Source organism: Podarcis gaigeae (assembly GCF_964106915.1).
Source record: "Podarcis gaigeae genome assembly, chromosome: 5".
In the NCBI taxonomy this organism is placed as follows: domain Eukaryota; kingdom Metazoa; phylum Chordata; class Lepidosauria; order Squamata; family Lacertidae; genus Podarcis; species Podarcis gaigeae.
In genome coordinates, this window is record NC_139681.1 from 38,528,119 (window position 1) to 38,547,590 (window position 19,472).

Genomic DNA, 19,472 nt, shown 5'->3' on the forward strand with positions numbered 1-19,472 from the left:
TACTCCACATATTTTATTTATTTAACATACTCAACAAATATTTTTTGCCTCTGGGAAATACCATATCTAGGATTGAATAATCCATAAAACATCCCATAAGCTCAAAGGGTGTTTGAACCAGGTTTCTCAAAACAACAGCTCCTCACTCTACCTACCAAACTAAATTTGTAGCTGAAGAGTTTGAAAAACAGTATGTGAAATGGGGCTGGGACTGGGGGTTAGAATGGCTATTCAATGGTTGCGGGGGGGGGGGGGTCGAACATTCCTTTACATTAGCACAAGCCACCTTGTATATTCTTATTTGGGAGTAATATCTGTCAAACATTGAGAGTCTTTTGCAGCACACAGCAGAGCTGCCTGCATCTTTAATAAGTCCTGGTTTGCAATCTCTAAAATATTCATCAGTCAGCTATTCCCGCCATTTTATTTTGGCTCCAAATTGCATTGTCTTTGCTCAGGTGTAAAATATGAATAACCTGTACAAAGTATCTTTGCCTCATTCTCTGGCAAATGGATAATGTTCACTGTCTTGCAGACAAGGAAGGGGAAAGAGCGCTCTCTCTCTCTCTCTCTCTCTCACACACACACACGAGAGAGAGAGAGAGAGAGAGAGAGAGAGAGAGAGAGAGAGAGAGAGAGAGATTCAACCAGAAATCTGCCAGGGTACTAGGGTATAAGTTATATAGAAACTTGCCTGTACTGACTTAGAGACATGAGGTGGTATTCAACTAAGTGAAGAATCTTCAACCTTTCCAGATCCAAGACACACTTTTAACGCCAATATGCATTTGGATGCCAGTTTCTTAATCTGTCCCCATGTATTTGCATGGTGGTAGTGCTCCTGCTGTTTCCCACGCTGGATTAGGCCAAGACTTACCAGTGGGTCCCAACCCACCAGCTGAAGACCAGCTGAACTAAGTTATACACAGAGTATACCCACTGAAATTAATGAACATGACTAAGTTAGGCACATTCGTTTCAATACCACATTGGCCTGAATATAAGCCTCACTTTTTCCCCAAATTCCAACCGTGAAAAGTTAAAGTGCAGCTTATATTCGCGAACTTATGGTATGCAGCCAAGAGCGCAGGGCAAACAGCGCCAGGACCAGGGCAAAGCGGCACTCACCCCATGCGTAGTCCCCCATCCTCTCCCCCAAGGCCAGGAAGGGAGAGAGTGAGGAAGTGGAAAGGCCGCCGGCAACGCAGCATGACTCTTCCCCTCCCCCCCCCCCAGTATTCAGCCAGGATCAGTGAGGAAGGGAGCAGCTTATATTCAGGTTTATTTTTTCCTCCTCCAATTTTAAAGGGGTGGCTTATATTCGGGTGCAGCTTATATTTGGATCAATATGGTAGATTTGCTCTGAGTAAAACTCGATGCTAATCATTGTGCATACAATAAGGTTACCAGATGTCCCCGTTTCCCGGGGACAGTCCCTGGATTTACAAATCAGTCCCCTGACAAAATCCTATTATTCCTACCAAAGTTGAAAAGTGTCCCCGGATTCATTGAAAAGAAATCTGGTAACCTTAGCATAGAATGAGAATGAGTATGAGAATGAGAATGAGAATGAGAATGAGAATGAGAATGAGAATGAGAATGAGGAACTGCTTCTTATTCCAAGTCCTAATGGTAGAAGAAGTTTGTTTCTGGATTTCAAACTTCCAGAGCAGAGGGCAAATCAGAGGGTGATCAGGGACCACAATGATGTATGGAAGACATGCGATGCCAGTGCAATAATTCTAGCCAGGCAACCTGATTAAAACATTCTTTCACATGTGTTTTCTTGGGAAACAATGGCATTGCTTTTGCTAATTGAAAGCAGTCTGAGATAACTACCAACATGTATGATCAAGTTTGAGAAATATGTAGGTGTAGCTTTGACAATATTGGGCACAAACATGTTCGTTTTGCCTCCTTCCCAATATGACCCCATCAAGACCTATATGGCACACAGTTCATCATGGATTAACTTTAATGAGATTATCCCAATTTAAATTAAGACAACCATCAAAAAACAATGTTATCTGCCCCACAATAATAATGAACTAAAGCCACAGTAGTGTTGCATAATATTTTTGGTGGAGTTACACATTCCTGGCTTTTACATTCATAACCTGCCTCCCAAAACAGATAACTAAACCAAGCTATACCCAGAAAAGAATAATTGTCTTCCCTGGTTGGGACCTGTGTATTTAAAAATGTTAACCAAAAGATGGTAACTCTTTGCATACCTTAAACGTCGATAGACCATAGAGTCTTGCAGTATGGAGAGTTTCTTGTGAAATATTTGTAATGTTGGTTATAAAGTCCTCAAGGTATTTACATGCTTGTTCCAAATGTGTTGTGTTTATGATAATTTGCACCAGCTTTAACAACAACAAAAAACACAGAAAAGGAACAAATTCTGATAAAATACATTTGCAATACACAACCAAACTTGAATTGACTATAGCAGAAGAGACACAACTCATTTAAAGGAGATTATTCAGAATGCTTATTAGCAATACTGACTGATGCACACATGCAAAAGCTACAAGGTTGTAAATGGATTGCTACAAGAAGCAAAATTTCTACCTTTAGAGAACCTACTATTATCTAATTATCTACCAAGAAGCATCATTGTGCCAACTACAGAATTCCCATTTTTTGGAGAGGACAATGCATCCTATATCATTCATCACAGTTCATGCAGGGTGGTGATAACTTTCTGGGCTTGTTAAGTGCCACCATTATCCTGGGTGAAACCAAGAGAGGGCTCTAGATTGAATGTGCCCCAAACTCCCCTTTGTAACTGCAGAGTGCAAGCAAAGAATAGTTATACTGGTGGGCATGTTCCCTTTCAGGAGCTTCTAGTTGAGAAGCTTTGGAGGACATGCACGGCTCTTAGGGAAAGTCTGAAGAATCAGAGAACTACGCACAAGAGCACCCAGAACACTGAAGCATGCATTTCAAAACTTACCTCCGTCAAACCTATGTGAGGCTTTTTTATGAGGTTCTGTAAACAACTGCTTAAAGTTCGAGTCAGCAGCAAATTTGTCGATTTTCTAAGCATATCATCTATCTCTGTTGAACTGAAATGCAAAAATTTAAGATGCTTTGAAAATGAATGATTAAACCACTGACGAAATTTTAAAATAATTGTGCAGGCTTTTCTCTCTTTTCCCGGATAACTAAGTAGAAATCTGTTCAGCTCCAATAGAGGACAGGCCATCAGTCAAGCAACTGCTTTGTTAACAGTTTAACAAACTTTTAAGATATGCATTTATGAAAAACTTGAACTATGTTTATAGCATAATTGGGAAAGAGTAATCATCTGCATATTTTAAAGGTTCCTGGTTAGAGATGAGGACCCAGAAGTCTTATTTATTAGTTCAGTATGTGTGAAGGCAGAGCAATTTACAGTTGTCAACAGTGCACAAAGCTTGATGACAAACTGGAAATAGCTTCCAGATTTCTGAATGCAAAAGGGAACTGCACATTTTATCCAGTTAGAACCAAGCAATATTTTTCAGACTGGCTTAAATGGAAGCCTTTTTTGGTAATGAATTTTTGTAATGAATTTCTCCCATCTATTAGAACCTGAATGTCTTACTATTTTGAATGGTTCTTAAAGTAAAATGTAAAGCTGACGGATGGGGGAGTGGGGAGAGAGAATAAAGGTGGTCCCTAACAAGGAGACATACAGAAGCTACTCAGGTTTGCCCAAGCTTTCCCAAATTGTATCTGTCTCCATGAATAGCCTTGGACGATCTTCTGCCCTTCAGACCCCTGCTTTTCCAGGTGGAGGCTGACTCATTTTGTGCCCCAAGTAGGTCAGCTTTTAACCAACATGGTACAGTATATTACTCAGGGTTACCATAAGAGAAGGGACACGGGTGGCGCTGTGGGTTAAACCACAGAGACTAGGACTTGCCGATCAGAGGGTCGGCGGTTCAAATCCCCACGATGGGGTGAGCTCCCGTTGCTCGGTCCCTGCTCCTGCCAACCCAGCAGTTTGAAAGCACGTCAAAGTGAGAGTAGATAAATAGGCGGGAAGGTAAACGGCATTTCCATGTGCTGCTCTGGTTCGCCAGAAGCAGCTTAGTCACGCTGGCCACATGACCCGGAAGCTGTACGCCGGCTCCCTCAGCCAATAAAGCGAGATGAGCGCCACAACCCCAGAGTCGGTCACGACTGGACCTAATGGTCAGGGGTCCCTTTACCTTTACCTTTACCATAAGAAAAGAGAGTACGTTGTGGCATTTCTTAGTCACTTTGGAACTGACATGGTTGAATACGATGCTATGGGTTTCACAAAACTCACTTTGCTACTGATGTGGAAAGGATTTTACTTCCCGGTTCACACTGACCTGCCACTCTGTTTCCCTTGGGACCAGCCAACATTAAAGTTTCAATCTGTCTATCACTTCACTAACAGTGGAGGGCTCTATTCCCAGGCCCATAAAAACTTTTCCTATAGTCCATGTTGGGATGGCAGTGAGATGGCCCACAGAGCAAATTCCAGAAAATCCCATGAGGATTTGGGTGCTAGCCATATTTCCATATCATAGTCCATCCTGGCTGTTTCATGGCCAGGTCATCAAGTCTGGCTTCTGCAGCCGCCTCCCTGCCGTCAACCACTACTAGCGGGATTGGCAGCAACAGCAGCAGATATGTTCTATATTTATTTTTATTTTTCATTTAAATTTTATACCACTTTAAATAGTTATGGAATGAAATATCAAAGCGGCTTACAACCTACATTAAAACACCAAACAATCCAGAAGAAAACATTACAGAAGGAAGTAAAATATACATTCAGAACAATATAATTATGACAATCCTTTGTTCTTTCGATAATTGTGCTCCTCTAAATGTAGATTTTATATTTGACTTCATTTAGTAATGTTTTCTTTTGAAATGTTCAAGATATTTTTTTGTTAACTTGGCAGCATTAAATGTGCATTCTGTAGTTGCATTAAATGCTTTAAATGTGCATTCTGTAGTTGACCTCCTTCAGAATGTTTTATTTTGAACTCCTTTAAGATAATATTTTCATTTCCTGTTAATTACATAGCTTTGAATGTATACTTTGTATTTGCCTTTTTTTCTGAAGAGCATAGCCAAAATAAGTATCAAGTCAGAAACAGGAGTTCTGTGTACAGCTACCTGATCGGATACTAGTTAATACATTTCAGCACCTCTATATGTTCATAACCAGGCTGCAACACCAGCAATGACCCCACATGCTCCCTAGTTGCAAGGAGACTGCCAGCTGTTTGATTTTGATGCAACTTGCAGATTCCTTATCTGGTAACGCAGCCATCTTCCTACATGCATTGTTATACTGCATCTTACCATATTTGCAATTGCTCCATCTAGCTCAGCATTGCCTAAGCTGACTGACAGCAGCTCCCAGGGGTTTCGGAGAGGAGCCTTACCTTTACCTACCTGGGATACAATTGAACCTGGGACCTTTAGATAGCACACCTTGTGTTCTGAGTTCCAACCCTTTCGTCTTGTATATATATAGGTCCTACATGTCTTTTACACACACACACACACACACACACACACACACACACATACAGCTTTTGTAAATGCTTACCTGCGATGAAGTGACTCTGAAAATTTAAGGCTTGCATAAATGAATTCTTTGACCTGTATATAAATCTGAGGCACTGACTGAGACATTGGAAGTTTCTTTGGAAAACCCTGCTGCAGAAACAAAACATATATGTGCCATGTTACGCTGCATTTCAAAGTGACTAAAGCTAAGCAGGTTGGAGAAAAGGACCTTAATATCATATGCTAAGCCAGGCATCCCCAACCTGTGGCCCTCCAGAAGTTTTGGCCTACAACTCCCATGATCCCTAGCTAACCAGTGGTCAGGGATGATGGGAATTGTAGTCCAAAACATCTGGAGGGCCGAAGGTTGGAGGTCCCTGTGCTAAGCTGTATTTGGCTGTGATATCTCTATAGTCATAAGAGTTTCCCCGCCTCTCTGCATAGGGAGAGGCATGCCATTCCTAATTTCTGATGGGCAAAGCCGCAAGAGACTGACAACACAATTCATCATATAAAAATATGCTACAGTATTCAGATCTCTCCAAGTTAGGACCACAAATACGGCCATACATTCCAAGCTGTATAAATTGAATTTTAAAAGGCGAGGGAGGCCATAAGTATGTTAAGTTTTGCTTTTTTAAAACAAAACAAGAAAAACACTAATTCATCAGGTTATCTCTCCATTTACAAGATTCTACAAGTGTGTACTGCTGTCTCAGTGGATTAATGCCCAGAACACCTAAGGACTGAAAAAGAGGATTGGGTAGTAAGAGGAAATCTACACACAAAAGAAGATGAGCTGAGAGGAAGGACCCAGGCACACAATCCCATTGTCCTCGCCTTCATCCCTAATTAATTGTTATATCTGCATTGAGACAATAATATTTACTTATTATTTATTTTAAGTATCTATACTTCACCCCAAAGTCCCAGGATGGAAATACATACACTTCAAAAACAAAACTGTGCATATACACCAGACACATATTGAAAATTGATCCTAGTTTACAGGCAAACTAGGATTTGAGCAAACCAGTTTGCTGCGTTCAGACAAAATTACAATGGTTTGCCACTAACTGGAAGAAGCCTCCTATGTGTACATGGAAAAGAGGAAAGAGGGAGTACACTTGGTTTGGAGGATCATCAAAATGCCTCCCCAGGTGCTTTTGCACAGTGTGTGTTTTCTTACCTTATCAAGTTCCGGATCTTGAAAGGGAAATTTGCTAATGACAATTTTGTACTCTTCTTCATTTGAGACGGGAATTGGGCTGCAATTATCTGCTTCAAAAATATCCCTGTGCAATCAAATGAGCATATTAGAAACATAAATACTAAAGCACATGACAAACGTATATGGGCACAATCTAGCCAAAGTGAAGCACTTCTACAGCTTTCAACGTTGAAAGCTAAGCATGTGCTGAGCTCTGGTGTCACATACTGCTCCCGAACCATCTAATTGCTAGCGCTCAAAGTCTGAGGACAGGAGCAGCTGTGAACCGCTGGTGGGAAGGAATACATAGAAGCAGAGGCAGCACTATTTAAAAGTGATTGCTTGTTAGGCAGAGTGTCCAAGGGTAGGAAATAGAAACCCGTGGGACTTCAGGTATTTGTTTATTTTGTGTAATTTAGACAGCTTCTGTTAGCCATGGAGATAAACAAAGACTATGTAGGACACTGTAGTCCTGCTCCATCTTTCACACATTTCAGACACACTTTCAATTGTAACTTTGACAATAATTATAAAGAGCTAGAATTTTTATCTTTAAGTGAAATCCCCTGGCTGGATATATGCAACTATATAGCCATCAAAAGAACAACCAAAACTGGTTAACATTACTTTGAAACAGGATCTTCATATTCTGTGATACTAACCTGAACAATACAGCCCATTTTTTAAGCAGCGTTTCATTGTACTGGTCCCTTATTTCAAATAAAAGATCAAAGAGCCTGTTCACAGGAAACCCGTAGCCCTAGGAAAACAGTGTTTAAAAACAGTATTTTAAAGGATGCTATCACTGCAAGTGAGTATAAGTGAGAATATGATACTGCAAAATTTTAAGAGTTGATGCCTGCAATCAATACATAAAGGCATCCTTGGTATATATATGTCCTTAAACAATACATTTCCTTGGCCTACTCTTTAGACATTGAATTGAATTGAGTTGGCCAACAGAACGGCTGCAAATGGACACCCAATGAAATGCTTACAACAAAGTATTTTACCACCAACCTGCAAGGTGTCAGCAAACACGACAATCAGATTCTTCAGCTCCAAAACAAGATCAGGATCAGTGCAATAGGACTGAAAGGTAAAAACCACATACTGTGTTTCAAAAATCGAATTTTAACCAATGGAAGGCTTGGAGTAGATGACCCTTGCGGTCCTTTTCAACCCTACAATTCTATGAGTCTATAATTCTAACTATTCAAAATGATCCATCTACAAAACAGTCATGCAACAAAATGGCATGAATGAACCAGGCAAAGGGCCTTCTCGGTAGTGGCACCCACCCTCTAGAACGCCCTCTCATCAGATATCAAGGAAATAAACAACCACCTGACTTTCAGAAGGCAACTGAAGGCACCTATGTTTAGGGAAGTTTTTAATGTTTGATGTTTATTGTGCTTTTAATATTCTGTTGGGAGCTGTTCAGAATGGCTGGGGAAATAATAAATATATTATTATTATTATTATTATTATTATTATTATTGGAATGTCCTTATATTGATGGATTTGTTTTTGAAATAACAATGTTGTGTTTTAAATTGTTGTTTTGTGCCCTGGGATCTTTGAATGAAGAGTGGGTAATAAATGAATTCTATTACTACTATTTTTGTGAGGTGGTGTGAATATTATTTTTTAATCACAACGGACACCACACAGGTTGCCACAGTCCCATTCTGTCAGCAACGGTTAGAGAATCTGCTTTGCATGCAGAATGTCCCAGATTCAATCTCTGGCATCACCAGGTAAGACTGAGAGAGACCCAAATCTGAAACCCTGGACAGCTGCTGCCAGTCAGTGTAAACAATACTGAACTAGATGGACCAATGGCTTGACTCATATTATAGGGCAGTTTCCCCATTTTGAATGCTCCTAAGCAACTGAAGCTATTCCACTCTTTCTCATGCAGGTATTCAGCTGGGCAAATTGAGCAAAAATAACTTTGCATTAAATGACACACATTCTATAGTGATTAATTATCCCTCAACCAAATAAAACAGATATTAAATTAAGAACACTGTTCCAGTTTCAAGTAGCTGGAAAGAGATCCAAGGCATTGTGTCTATGTTGCAACAGAAGTACCAAAAAAAAAAAAAAAAGAGGGCAGCTCTAAGGGTTCTGCTGGTGAAGTTTATTTTGGAAACAGGGGTTTTGGAATGATAATTAGGAACTATTTCCTGGTGCTGCTTTCAGCACTAAACTAATTCAATCTGATCTAATGAAGAGGTCAGTTGAAACTAATTAGGACGGATTGCAATAATAACAGCAGATTAACTCTGCATATTCTAAACTGCCGGACTAAGGCCACAGTTTGGAAGACCCAGGGAGTTGTAAATCAGCAAAGGATTATGCAGATAGCCCAGAGCTGTGGCTCACAGCCTGAGACTGGTGGGACAAACAAAAGCTTGGCAGGCTCTCCCCCCAATCTGAGCAATTTTTAATTACAAAAAAACCCACAACACCCTCCCAATAATGGACCTGGATTCCCCACCCCCTTACTTTGACATTATCCTTCCTTTAAACACACTCAGAAGTTCTTTAAGTAAATAAACCTAAAAGGCATCTTCGCAACACCTTCTCACTTACCGAATGAGTTCTAAGGACCGCAATAATCTTTGAAAGCGCCATGTTCCAAAGTTCATCAGTGTAAGCTCTCGTTATCAATCCGTGGGTTACATGTAAAATGTGATCTTCTACTACAAAAAAACTGAACACGTAGAAAATAGTTAAGAGGAATAATCGCCGTTAAAACCATAAATAACCAAACAACAACCCGCTTCTTGTTTGTTTCTTGCTCTCTCTCTCTCAGGTTTAAACCAGTGTTATCAATTTTTATGGGGTTTGCTGCTAGAGGGTGTTTAACAGGATTACACAAACCAGCTTGAGGGTGAAAGCCACCCTTTGTCATTTGCCTTGAAACTAGTAACTGAGTTGCAATAGCAGTCATAAAGCTAATTTGTGACCCCAGCAGTGGGGGCAAGGTTGTGGGACAGAACCAACTTCTCCTATCCGAACAGACAGTCAATGAGTTTACGGTACACATACACTGATGAGAGTGACAATTCTCTGTGGGGCCAGGGAAAAGAGAAGGGGGGCGGGGGTGTACTGGAAACCCCATTCCGAGAGTAAGCACAAGATTTGTTTTCAAGCAAGCTTAAGCTATTTTGGGATGGAGGTTGAGCATGAGTTATTTGCTTCCCCCCCCCCACTGCCTCCCAGGCATCTGGCAACATCTGAAGCAGGCAGCAGTCAACAGGTTAGGCAAAAATGCAGTTAGCATTGCTGCAAATCAACACTGAACAAGCTGAAGAGTCAAAAGCTACCACAACGAAAGGCCTATAAAGGAGGAGAGCAACATACATCCATGTTTTGGAACTCACCCTACAATCTGACTGAAGTATCTTCTGTAACCTTCCACTGTTTCATGCTTTAAGAAAAGAACGCAATATATATAAATATAAACAGTTTAAGTTATCTGATATGTTAAATATTTTAAAACAGACCATTCTCCATTAAAAGGAAAATTAAGTACCATGTTTGACTGTGGCTGCAACACTAGTCTTGCTTGTTTCCTTCTTTGTTTTCTATAGTAATTTTCAAATGTCTCTGCATCGCCCTAAAGGGGAAAATAAATATATACATACATCTTTTAAAAAAAAAAAATCTTGTGAAAGTACACAGACAAAAATGTATGTTACGTTTCTGGAATGGCAATACTCTAAACACACCCAAAAGCACTTCATTTGAGACATTCATTTGTAACATCAGGTGACTGACAGGAGTGTGGACCCGCCCAAATGTCAAAGTGGTCCACTAGGGGTGATGGAGTTCAGGATCCAACCTACTAGATAGAACCTATTCCTGACCCCTAATTTCACATTTAGTTCAACAAACTCATTTTGACAATACTATTGAACAGCAAGTTGACATTCAACAACTCCTTACTTAGAACAAAAAGAACATTTTCTTTTCCAATTTGCATCATTTATGAGAAAACTTACAACGCTGATTTGTGTCATTTCAATAGCCATGGGAGAAATATCTTGCCTCTCAAGGATTTGTTCACTGTTAGGTTTCCACCACCAATTGATGAAATTTAAAACAACATGAAAAGCTGACAATTATTCCTGATCTCTTGGGCTTGGAAGGGTATCAACTTTATTGAAGGATGCTTTGCCAAGAATCTTAAATTTAGTTGAAAATGTAAAATGGGGGTGGTGGTGTTACTAGGTTGAAAGGTTGGCCAAAAGTACTGACTGTTTTTCTACAGGTAATAAGAAATCAAGGCTAGCTCTTACAGCATTAAAGAAACCCATTTATGATGTTTGAAGTTTAAGGTTTCCATATATGATTTACTACTATTCTGCAACATGGTTAGAGTTGATTATATTTTGCTATGAAAAAGGAAATGGGTACCCTTTGGTATATAAATTGAGCAGAGTTGTGTTCTCATCCATCTGCATCTAGCACCAAAGCCATATTCTTGCAAAGTACGTTAGAAATTCAGCACTCAAGAAATCTATCCAGATCATGCATAAGTGCAGTTTTGAAAGTGTGGGACTGGGGTGGGGGTGGGGGTGGGAGGAGGATAGAGAGAAAGGAAAGAAAAAAAAACAGCTATTTCTCCCTTACATCATGCTAAATTTTAATTAGATAGTTATATTCCGGTTTGGAAACATCATAGGGTGCCCAGATTTAAAGATGTCACACAGATTGGGGCTACCGTAAATAGAGTAGGCATTGCTGTTAAGGGCATTATCTTCCTTAATAGTTTCAGTATGTTCAGTAGTACAGTTATGTGGTGTGGAATATCAGTTTGAGTAAAATGAGAACAAACCTTTTTCTGGTGTGCTTTTCACTCTCCTTGATTAACATTGCTAAGACTTCATTTAATATTTAAAATAAACATCTATTTGTGGCACATATTTAATGGACACCCTCTATACTTCATTGGTTCTTATTTTCTATGAAAAGGGGAAAAAATGGTCCCCTGACTCTCAGAGCTCTTCATAATGTAGGGGGGGAAATCTATGTAGATCTTTTTTATCATGATGATTCATTCAGAAAGAACCATCTGTCTACTTAAAAACCACAACAAAAATTGACTCATTTGTATATACTGAAATTAATGTAATTTGCATGTAAGCAGAATTTAAAAAACAAAACAAAAAAACCTCTTAAACTGCTCAAGTTCAGCTTTACTACTCTTGCGGTTAGCTTAGCTTACTTATTTAGGTTTCCATTAATTAGTAAATTCAAAGCAGAAAGATATATTGGGTAGCGTAATAAGAAATTGCAGACATGGAAATACCCACTACACTCAGATGGCTTTCTCAAAATGCAAAGCTGAAAGATTATTTAAAAATACAAGATCTGTAAACTAAGCTGGTGGTTTACATTATCAGATCAAGAGAACTATACAGTACTTTCTATTACTCTAAGAATAGATTCAGCGAACGGACACCTACGTATGTAAGTACTTACCATGCCATGTGAGTTTTCATCTTCAGCCAAGAGCAACATGTAATTCTGAAACAACTACTGTAGCATAATTGCAAATACACCACAGTATTTACCTAGCGGGAGCATTTATGGTTTTCAAGTAGCATTCTTCCTAAACGCACAAAGTAAATAGCAGCTGTGGGGGTGGGTGGTCCAGATCAGTTCCACAGCAGGGGGGAAAGGGTTAAATCCCTTCCCCTGCCATGGTCCCAGTCTTGACCATTGCTTCCCATCACCATGACTATTCAAGAAACAAAGCACACAAAAGCTAGTTTCCAACCAGTGAAAAGCCTTGTGATGCCTAATCAGCAACAGTAGTACAGTATTTTTACTGTATCAAAACTACTAGTTACAATTTTATCTTTGGAAAGCTCTAAAGTTTCCATTTTGCCACTTGAGTTGTTCCTGGTGCACCACCACCACCCCGGCCACCATATGAGTCATATTTGTCAAATTAGTTACATGAGCAAGATCTTGCAACTATCCAACAGAGCACACACTTTTTCACTCCCGTACCTTTCAATGGGAGCGACTTAAGCTTATGCTTAATTCTCCCACTGAAATTACATCTGAATTTAGGTATATTTAACTCACTTGCTGGAGTGTGCTCTTTATCCTACATCAGGAATAGGCAAACTCGGCCCTCCAAATGTTTTGGGACTACAAATCCCATCATCCCATACCACTGGTCCTGTTAGCTAGGGATGATGGGAGTTGTAGTCCCAAAACATCTGGAAAACCGAGTTTGCCTATGCCTGCCTTACATAGTGAGCATATTCTTATCTAAAACAACACAAGAACCATAATTAATTTGATACGAAGGATGCTCTGTTGGGATAGTAATTATGGTTGCTCTGTTGCTACCAAGAAACAGGTTCTCTCTCTCCTGATCACCCAATAACAAAAACTGGAAATCTCTCATGAATTCCTACCCTGGATGGAAGGTGCATATTTGGACACAATCTTATAAATATCCAGTTACAGATATTAATGGATATAAACTAAAGGATGTCAACAGAGTCTGGCAGAAACAGCACACTCACATTATTTTTAGAACACAGGTAGATTTCTGTTAAGGTAGCTGCAATGGTCTTACGAATACTCATGTAGTTTTGAGACACAGAGAGAAAACAGACAAAAGGATAAGAGGAATGTAAAAATAAAAAATCTCCACAAAAAAAGAATGATATACGTACCAGAACTGAGTAAATATGCAAGCATCGATAAACAGGAGAAAAATCTACCAGATCGTGAGCTGTCAAAACCTGTAGGAAGGGATCCAAACCAAAACACATTCAGCTACAGCATGACATTCATAAATCAAATGGGCATTAGAAACTAATAACAGTAAGCCAAATAGGATGCCAGCATTTAGATAGGAGGCAGACTCTGCCATGATCAGTTATCCAGCCATTTTGGTAGTTGTACAGGTGCCCTTGACAGATAAAGGCCTGATAAAAGTATGATTCCCTTCTCCACTTTTTCCTCATGGGATAAAAATAATGGTTATAATCTCTGCTTTATTTAGTAAAAAATAATAATGTAGTGCTGGGACTCTCATATATTGATAAAAGTGTCATGGCTGTCAGCACAAAATGGCTGCCGGGGCAGCAAAAAAGATGTGCCAGTACTTTGTACAAGTGAGTATTGTAAAAAATGATAATCCAAAAACCACTTTCCTCAACCAGTAGCTTTCTCACCGTAGCCCATTTGATGTGGCAAATTGCTTTTTTAAAACTGAGGGCTTTTTCATGTGGAAAATTGCTGTTCAAAATGAAAAGAAAGCTAGATGGTCTAATGGGTTACCACAAGCCCCCTGAGGGACTCCAAGATTCACTGCCACCTATTTCAGGATTGTTTCCTAAAGGCTGAACAATAAGAACAAGTAAAATGAAAGGAAATTATTTGAGATCAAAATACCTCATCTTCATGTTCTTCCTCTTCCTCTTCAAGGTTTTGTTTTGAAACAATTTTATTCCTTGGCTCTGGAATGCCATCATTATTTATATATGCACTCTTCCCATAACGGAAATTGTTTTGCTTCTGGAGACCAGTATTAAAGGTTTTCTGCTGCTGTGCCTGTAATAGCAAAACATGCCACTGAACGTACACACAATTCATTTATGGTCCTATGAAAGCAAAGACAAGTAATGGCCAAGGAAGCAGAAGGAAGGGTGTGGCTTATTTCTTCAGGTGGATCCCACAAACTCACGCAAGACCGAAATATTTCCCAGTGGAGTAGACTGACACAGGTTGGATTCATGCAATTCCTACATTTTGAAAATGTGAGGGAAAGTTTGCCCAAGTCGGGCACCCATGGGTGTGCAGAGGGAAGGAAGGTGTTTGTGTAGCACCTCTTGTCATGTAAGGCCTTGTAAGCAGATGAATTGAGGCTAAATTACGATTGGTTTAGTCAAGCTTGAATATGCTTAGATTTCAGCAAACATACCTGTTTCATCGCTGTTTCACCAATTTTATCCGAATGCTTCCGAATACTCTCTAGGAAGTCCTTCAGATCCGACATGGAAATCTCTTTAATTTCCTCACGAAGTTTTGGAAGGTTTTCAATCATTATCTGACAAAACCGATACTGACTAACTCTAGGAAAGTAGATGTTTTCTAGCTGTTCCATAGTCTTTAAAGCAGAATAATATCTGGAGAAAAGAAGGGTGGAGTTGTTGTTGTTGTTTACCATCTGAACGTAATCCTAACAAAACTGTAACAGTCTGAGCAGTTTCGTGCAAATAAGATTAGGGTCTCAAAAGGAGCAAATGGGGAGGCAGAGGGAAATGAGAAGCTGCCCTAGTACATGTTTGGCCACCTTTGTGGAGAGTTCTACACCATAAGCCCTCTAGCTGCTGTTCATCCTTAGCTATAATATCTGCTAAGAATCCTGGCCATAAATGGCTTATTTAGGCTAGTGCAGGCTTTGCCAGGGACGTGGGTGGCCCTGTGGGTAAAACCTCAGCGCCTAGGACTTGCCGATCGCATGGTCGGCGGTTCGAATCCCCACGGCGGGGTGAGCTCCCGTCATTCGGTCCCAGCTCCTGCCCACCTAGCAGTTCGAAAGCACCCTTAAGTGCAAGTAGATAAATAGGAAGGTAAACGGGAAGGTAAACGGCGTTTCCGTGTGCTGCTCTGGTGCTGGTTCGCCGGAGCAGCTTCGTCACGCTGGCCACGTGACCTGGAAGTGTCTGCGGACAGCGCTGGCTCCCGGCCTCTAGAGTAAGATGAGCGCACAACCCTAGAGTCTGTCAAGACTGGCCCGTATGGGCAGGGGTACCTTTACCTTAAGGCTTTGCCAACCTGGCACCCTCCAGATGTTTTTGACTACAACTCCTATCAGCTCTGCTGAATGGGGCTGATGGGAGTTGCAGTTCAAAACACCTTGATGGCACCAGACTGGCAAAGATTGGGCTGATCCCTTTGCTTTGCTTCAGTAAATTCTCCAAAAAGATGTAAATGCAATGCAGTGAATATACGTATATTTCATATATTGCCATGTGATGCATGCAGCTTGCCTCGCTACTTTGGCAATCTGGAGCTTGCTGTCTGCTTGCAGACTTCACTCCTCTTTTGGCACGTTTTGAGTTTGAGTTGTGTTTGCTCCACCATTTTCCAGCCGGCCACATCACCCAACTCCACCCCTAGCTCCACCCACTCATGCTCAGGACTGTACGTAGTTTCACCTGTGAAACATTTGCAGTTGTGCAAATAATGAAGTGCAATCTCCTGGCTAGAGTGCTGAATTGCGGTTATGCATAATGCATAGATGCAGCCTAACAAGCTGAGATGCTTTCCCTGGCTCTTCATTGCTTAACTTTTAATCAGTGGCATAGAAGAAAAATGCATGATCAGCAGAAATGACCATCGTATGCAATGATGATCAGGCTCCTCCCCCTGCTGTCATCTACAGTCGCTATCCAATCAGGCTGCGTGACAGGGAGAGAGTTGGGCTTGCAGGACCTCTCCATCAACTCTTCAGAAAGACCAGAAATTTTTTGCTCCTCCTCTCACTGAAATTTTTCTAGGAGCTAGTTATTACAGGAACTAAAAAATAGCACCAGCATTTTCTTTTTTTACTCTCCATGTCAAACCCCTTTCCCTTTGTGCCATGTCATAGTCCTTGCCTTCAGGCTTAGAATCTGTAACCTGCTATGCCCTCCCTTATTTTGCTGAAGAGAGGGGTTTAAAAGTTTTAAATAAATAGTCATAATTGTAAGAGTGTCAGAGACAAAAAGAGACAAGAGAGAGAGAAACTTGCAGGGACTAAATATTACGAAGCTGCCAAATTAGCATTTTGATAAGTTGCCTTCATACCCATAACTACCTCGCACCAGAATTCATTCAGATTCTTCATGCAAATACACAAACACACACACACACACACACACACACACACACACACACACACACATATATATATACCCCAAATTGACAGATGTAACAATGTGCTTTATTGCACAGCTCCACAGGAGTTATAATTATAGCAATTACATTAATACTAAACAGGGTAACAACAGACACTTATAATGTATAAGTAGTAGAAAGGATTAACAACTTTTTCTTTCTTTTTTACAGTTATAATACTGCTTTGGAATGTGCTTTCAAAGAAAAAGTGCAACCCTAAGCATTCTTATTCAGAAGCCACTCCCATTGCATTCAATAGAATTTACACCTGTGTAAAATGTTCAAAGGACTGCAGCCAAAAGCAAATTATGAGCAAGGAAAGCTTCTTTTCCGTTCCTACGCTGTATCAGTTATTTGTGGACTATTCTAAAACACTAAAGCAAATAAAGTGATAAATACCGTGACAATCAGAACTTAAAACGTTTTTGTTTCGTATTGCACAAGACAGGGCTTCTTTTCTCATTAAACCCTTCAAAAAGGTTAATTTTTCTCATAACATCTGTTCATTTGTAATGACAGGCATGAAACAAAGACATGAAAAGAGTACAAAGAGCAGACCACGATTCATTATATGTCTTGACCAGAGTAGTCTTTACCATCCCATCGGTAATTGCAGAAGACAAGTGGATGAACCCATTCATTAATAATAAAAAAAGCAATACTTCGGCTTAAAAGAATTGTACTCACCTTTTCACATTCATCTGCTCTTTTAGTTTGCTGTACATCTCCAGTACTGTGTAAAACGAAGATATTAAAATACATAAATCCTACTACAAAAAAGTGCAAAGGTACCAAATTCCATATATGTCCTCCAGTTCTATATGCAAATGCACACTTGTCTCATGGATGTTTTACAATGAGAGGATGAAATAATACGGGGGGGGGGAGGGATGTAAGGCAATGGAATGAATGGTGAAAGGGAAGGGGGAGTCCATGAACAATCAGAAAAGTAAAATCAAACAGTAAGTTCAAGCCAACATCAACACAAGCTTAACCTTCTTTTTTAAGTTAAGCCATTGGAAGTACCCTAGGATCCAGCACAAGCTACTGGAAGCAGCACACTGTATGCCAACAGTACCACCTACTGTAATCCTTGCAAGTTACAGGGCACACACACGACAAAAGAAGGTCATTGCCTTCTACCAGAACAGCTCTTAATAAGCAGCACACCACGTGGGACAACACTGGCATATTCAGAACGGCAATGTGCAAGGGTTCGGCAGCTAAAATATCCACAAACAGTGATTCAGGACAAGGGAGATGGTATTTATTTTAGCTTGCTCTAAAGCCTTTGCTGGTGCTTATTTCCAATATCCCACCCATTTTCAGTTGCATTTGTATGATGGCATTGTATTTTTATTCATGAGCTCTCTCTCTCTATATATATTACTTTGTTCATGGCCTCAAAGCTATTGCGAGAGGAGGCATTAAAGTCTCCTAATAAACAATTTAAAATAGCTTCAGATTTCAGCTATTTTTATTTATATACCGCTTAATGCCAAAAATAAACCTCTAAGCAGCTTACAAAATATAAAAGAAGCACGCAAATGTGAAAAATCCTGAAAACATGAAAACAAACATCCATCATTAAAACATGCAATAAAGCAGTCCCATTAAAACACAGCAATTAAAAACAGGAGACTTGGGTCAAGAGGTCAAGGGAATGCCTGTGTAAATAGAGGTCAAATGACATTGCAACAGCATGACAACATTATATATGCATTAAGCCATGATCATTAGCTTCATCCATAATATTTCACCAATAGCCTGGATATCAAACAGGAGCAGAGCTAAGTGAGCTACATCTCAGCTGAAATGTTCCACCGAGGACCACAATGACAATAATTCCTTTAAAAAAATAAATAAAAGACAATACATGGAGGTAATTTTAAACTAACCGTACTGAAATGCACATCCTTCTAATTTTGCCAAGTGCTGCACATGATTTGTAACTCACCCGGAAGACATAACTGCAGCTTCTCAACCACTGTTGTAATATTCCTCTGCTGAAGTCTACAGTGGATGATTTCTTCCGTCTCAGCAATCACCTTGGATATTTCCAAACATACTACAGTTAAATTGCGCACCTACGGTGTTTCCTGCAAGTATCCATTAAGCACATAGGAAGCACCATTTTCTCACCTCTCTCCCAGCATCTTGAAGCCTTCGGTTGGTATCAGTAACTTGGACCTTAAAAATAATTTCACCTTTGTTAGACAAATATGCACATATTGCCCTGATGCAGCCGCTCACCCTTGTAATCAGATCATGCTTCATGAGAAACTTAGAACAAAGAAATGTAAATCCAAATTAACTCTACAGCTTGAACTTGAACTTTTGATCACCAAGGGTTTTTGTTAACTTCAATTAGTTATGACAGTTCTTTCTAACAGATTCTGTGGCAAACTTCTCAAATTTACTTGGGATTTTTGAACTTTTTTTGTTTCTGTAGGTCTGTCAAACAATTCAAATCATTGACCCAATTGACCACTGGTCCCTTTTTGATAACCTCAATGAGCTCTATGTTCCATTCATTGTCTGCAAGAAATGGTGATTGCATTTTACGGTAATTAAACATTCATACTTTGCTGAATGCAAACACTGGGTGGTTGATTAACATCAAACGTGGAAATCTCCAAGCCACAGCAACATTTTAATGCCGCAGGTGCAGGCAGTGTTCGACCTCAGACTTTCCCACATATTAAGTGACTCATTAGGTCATCATAATAAGGGAGCACATTCTAGTTTATTAAAAAACTCATTAATTTCTGAACAAAGATGCTCA

General features: G+C 39.9%; 1 protein-coding gene across 8 annotated transcripts in view; it reads right to left on the reverse strand.

The window, feature by feature from the left end:
- The window catches only part of EXOC6 (exocyst complex component 6), a 98,939-nt gene that overhangs the window by 56,681 nt on the left and 22,786 nt on the right, over positions 1-19,472 (reverse strand). For 6 of the 8 annotated variants that reach the window (XM_083740870.1, XM_083740873.1, XM_083740875.1 and 3 more), the window contains exons 3-17: positions 18,830-18,877; positions 18,645-18,735; positions 17,375-17,420; positions 14,727-14,931; positions 14,198-14,356; positions 13,474-13,542; positions 10,308-10,391; positions 10,156-10,202; positions 9,362-9,482; positions 7,781-7,852; positions 7,423-7,520; positions 6,740-6,845; positions 5,591-5,700; positions 2,963-3,074; positions 2,235-2,369 (exon numbers count right to left, since the gene is read on the reverse strand). In XM_083740870.1, the coding sequence (XP_083596996.1) occupies positions 2,235-2,369; positions 2,963-3,074; positions 5,591-5,700; positions 6,740-6,845; positions 7,423-7,520; positions 7,781-7,852; positions 9,362-9,482; positions 10,156-10,202; positions 10,308-10,391; positions 13,474-13,542; positions 14,198-14,356; positions 14,727-14,931; positions 17,375-17,420; positions 18,645-18,735; positions 18,830-18,877 (1,503 nt within the window). The remainder of the gene's footprint in view (positions 1-2,234; positions 2,370-2,962; positions 3,075-5,590; positions 5,701-6,739; positions 6,846-7,422; positions 7,521-7,780; positions 7,853-9,361; positions 9,483-10,155; positions 10,203-10,307; positions 10,392-13,473; positions 13,543-14,197; positions 14,357-14,726; positions 14,932-17,374; positions 17,421-18,644; positions 18,736-18,829; positions 18,878-19,472) is intronic. The other 2 variants (XM_083740874.1, XM_083740876.1) reach the window with 1 other exon arrangement.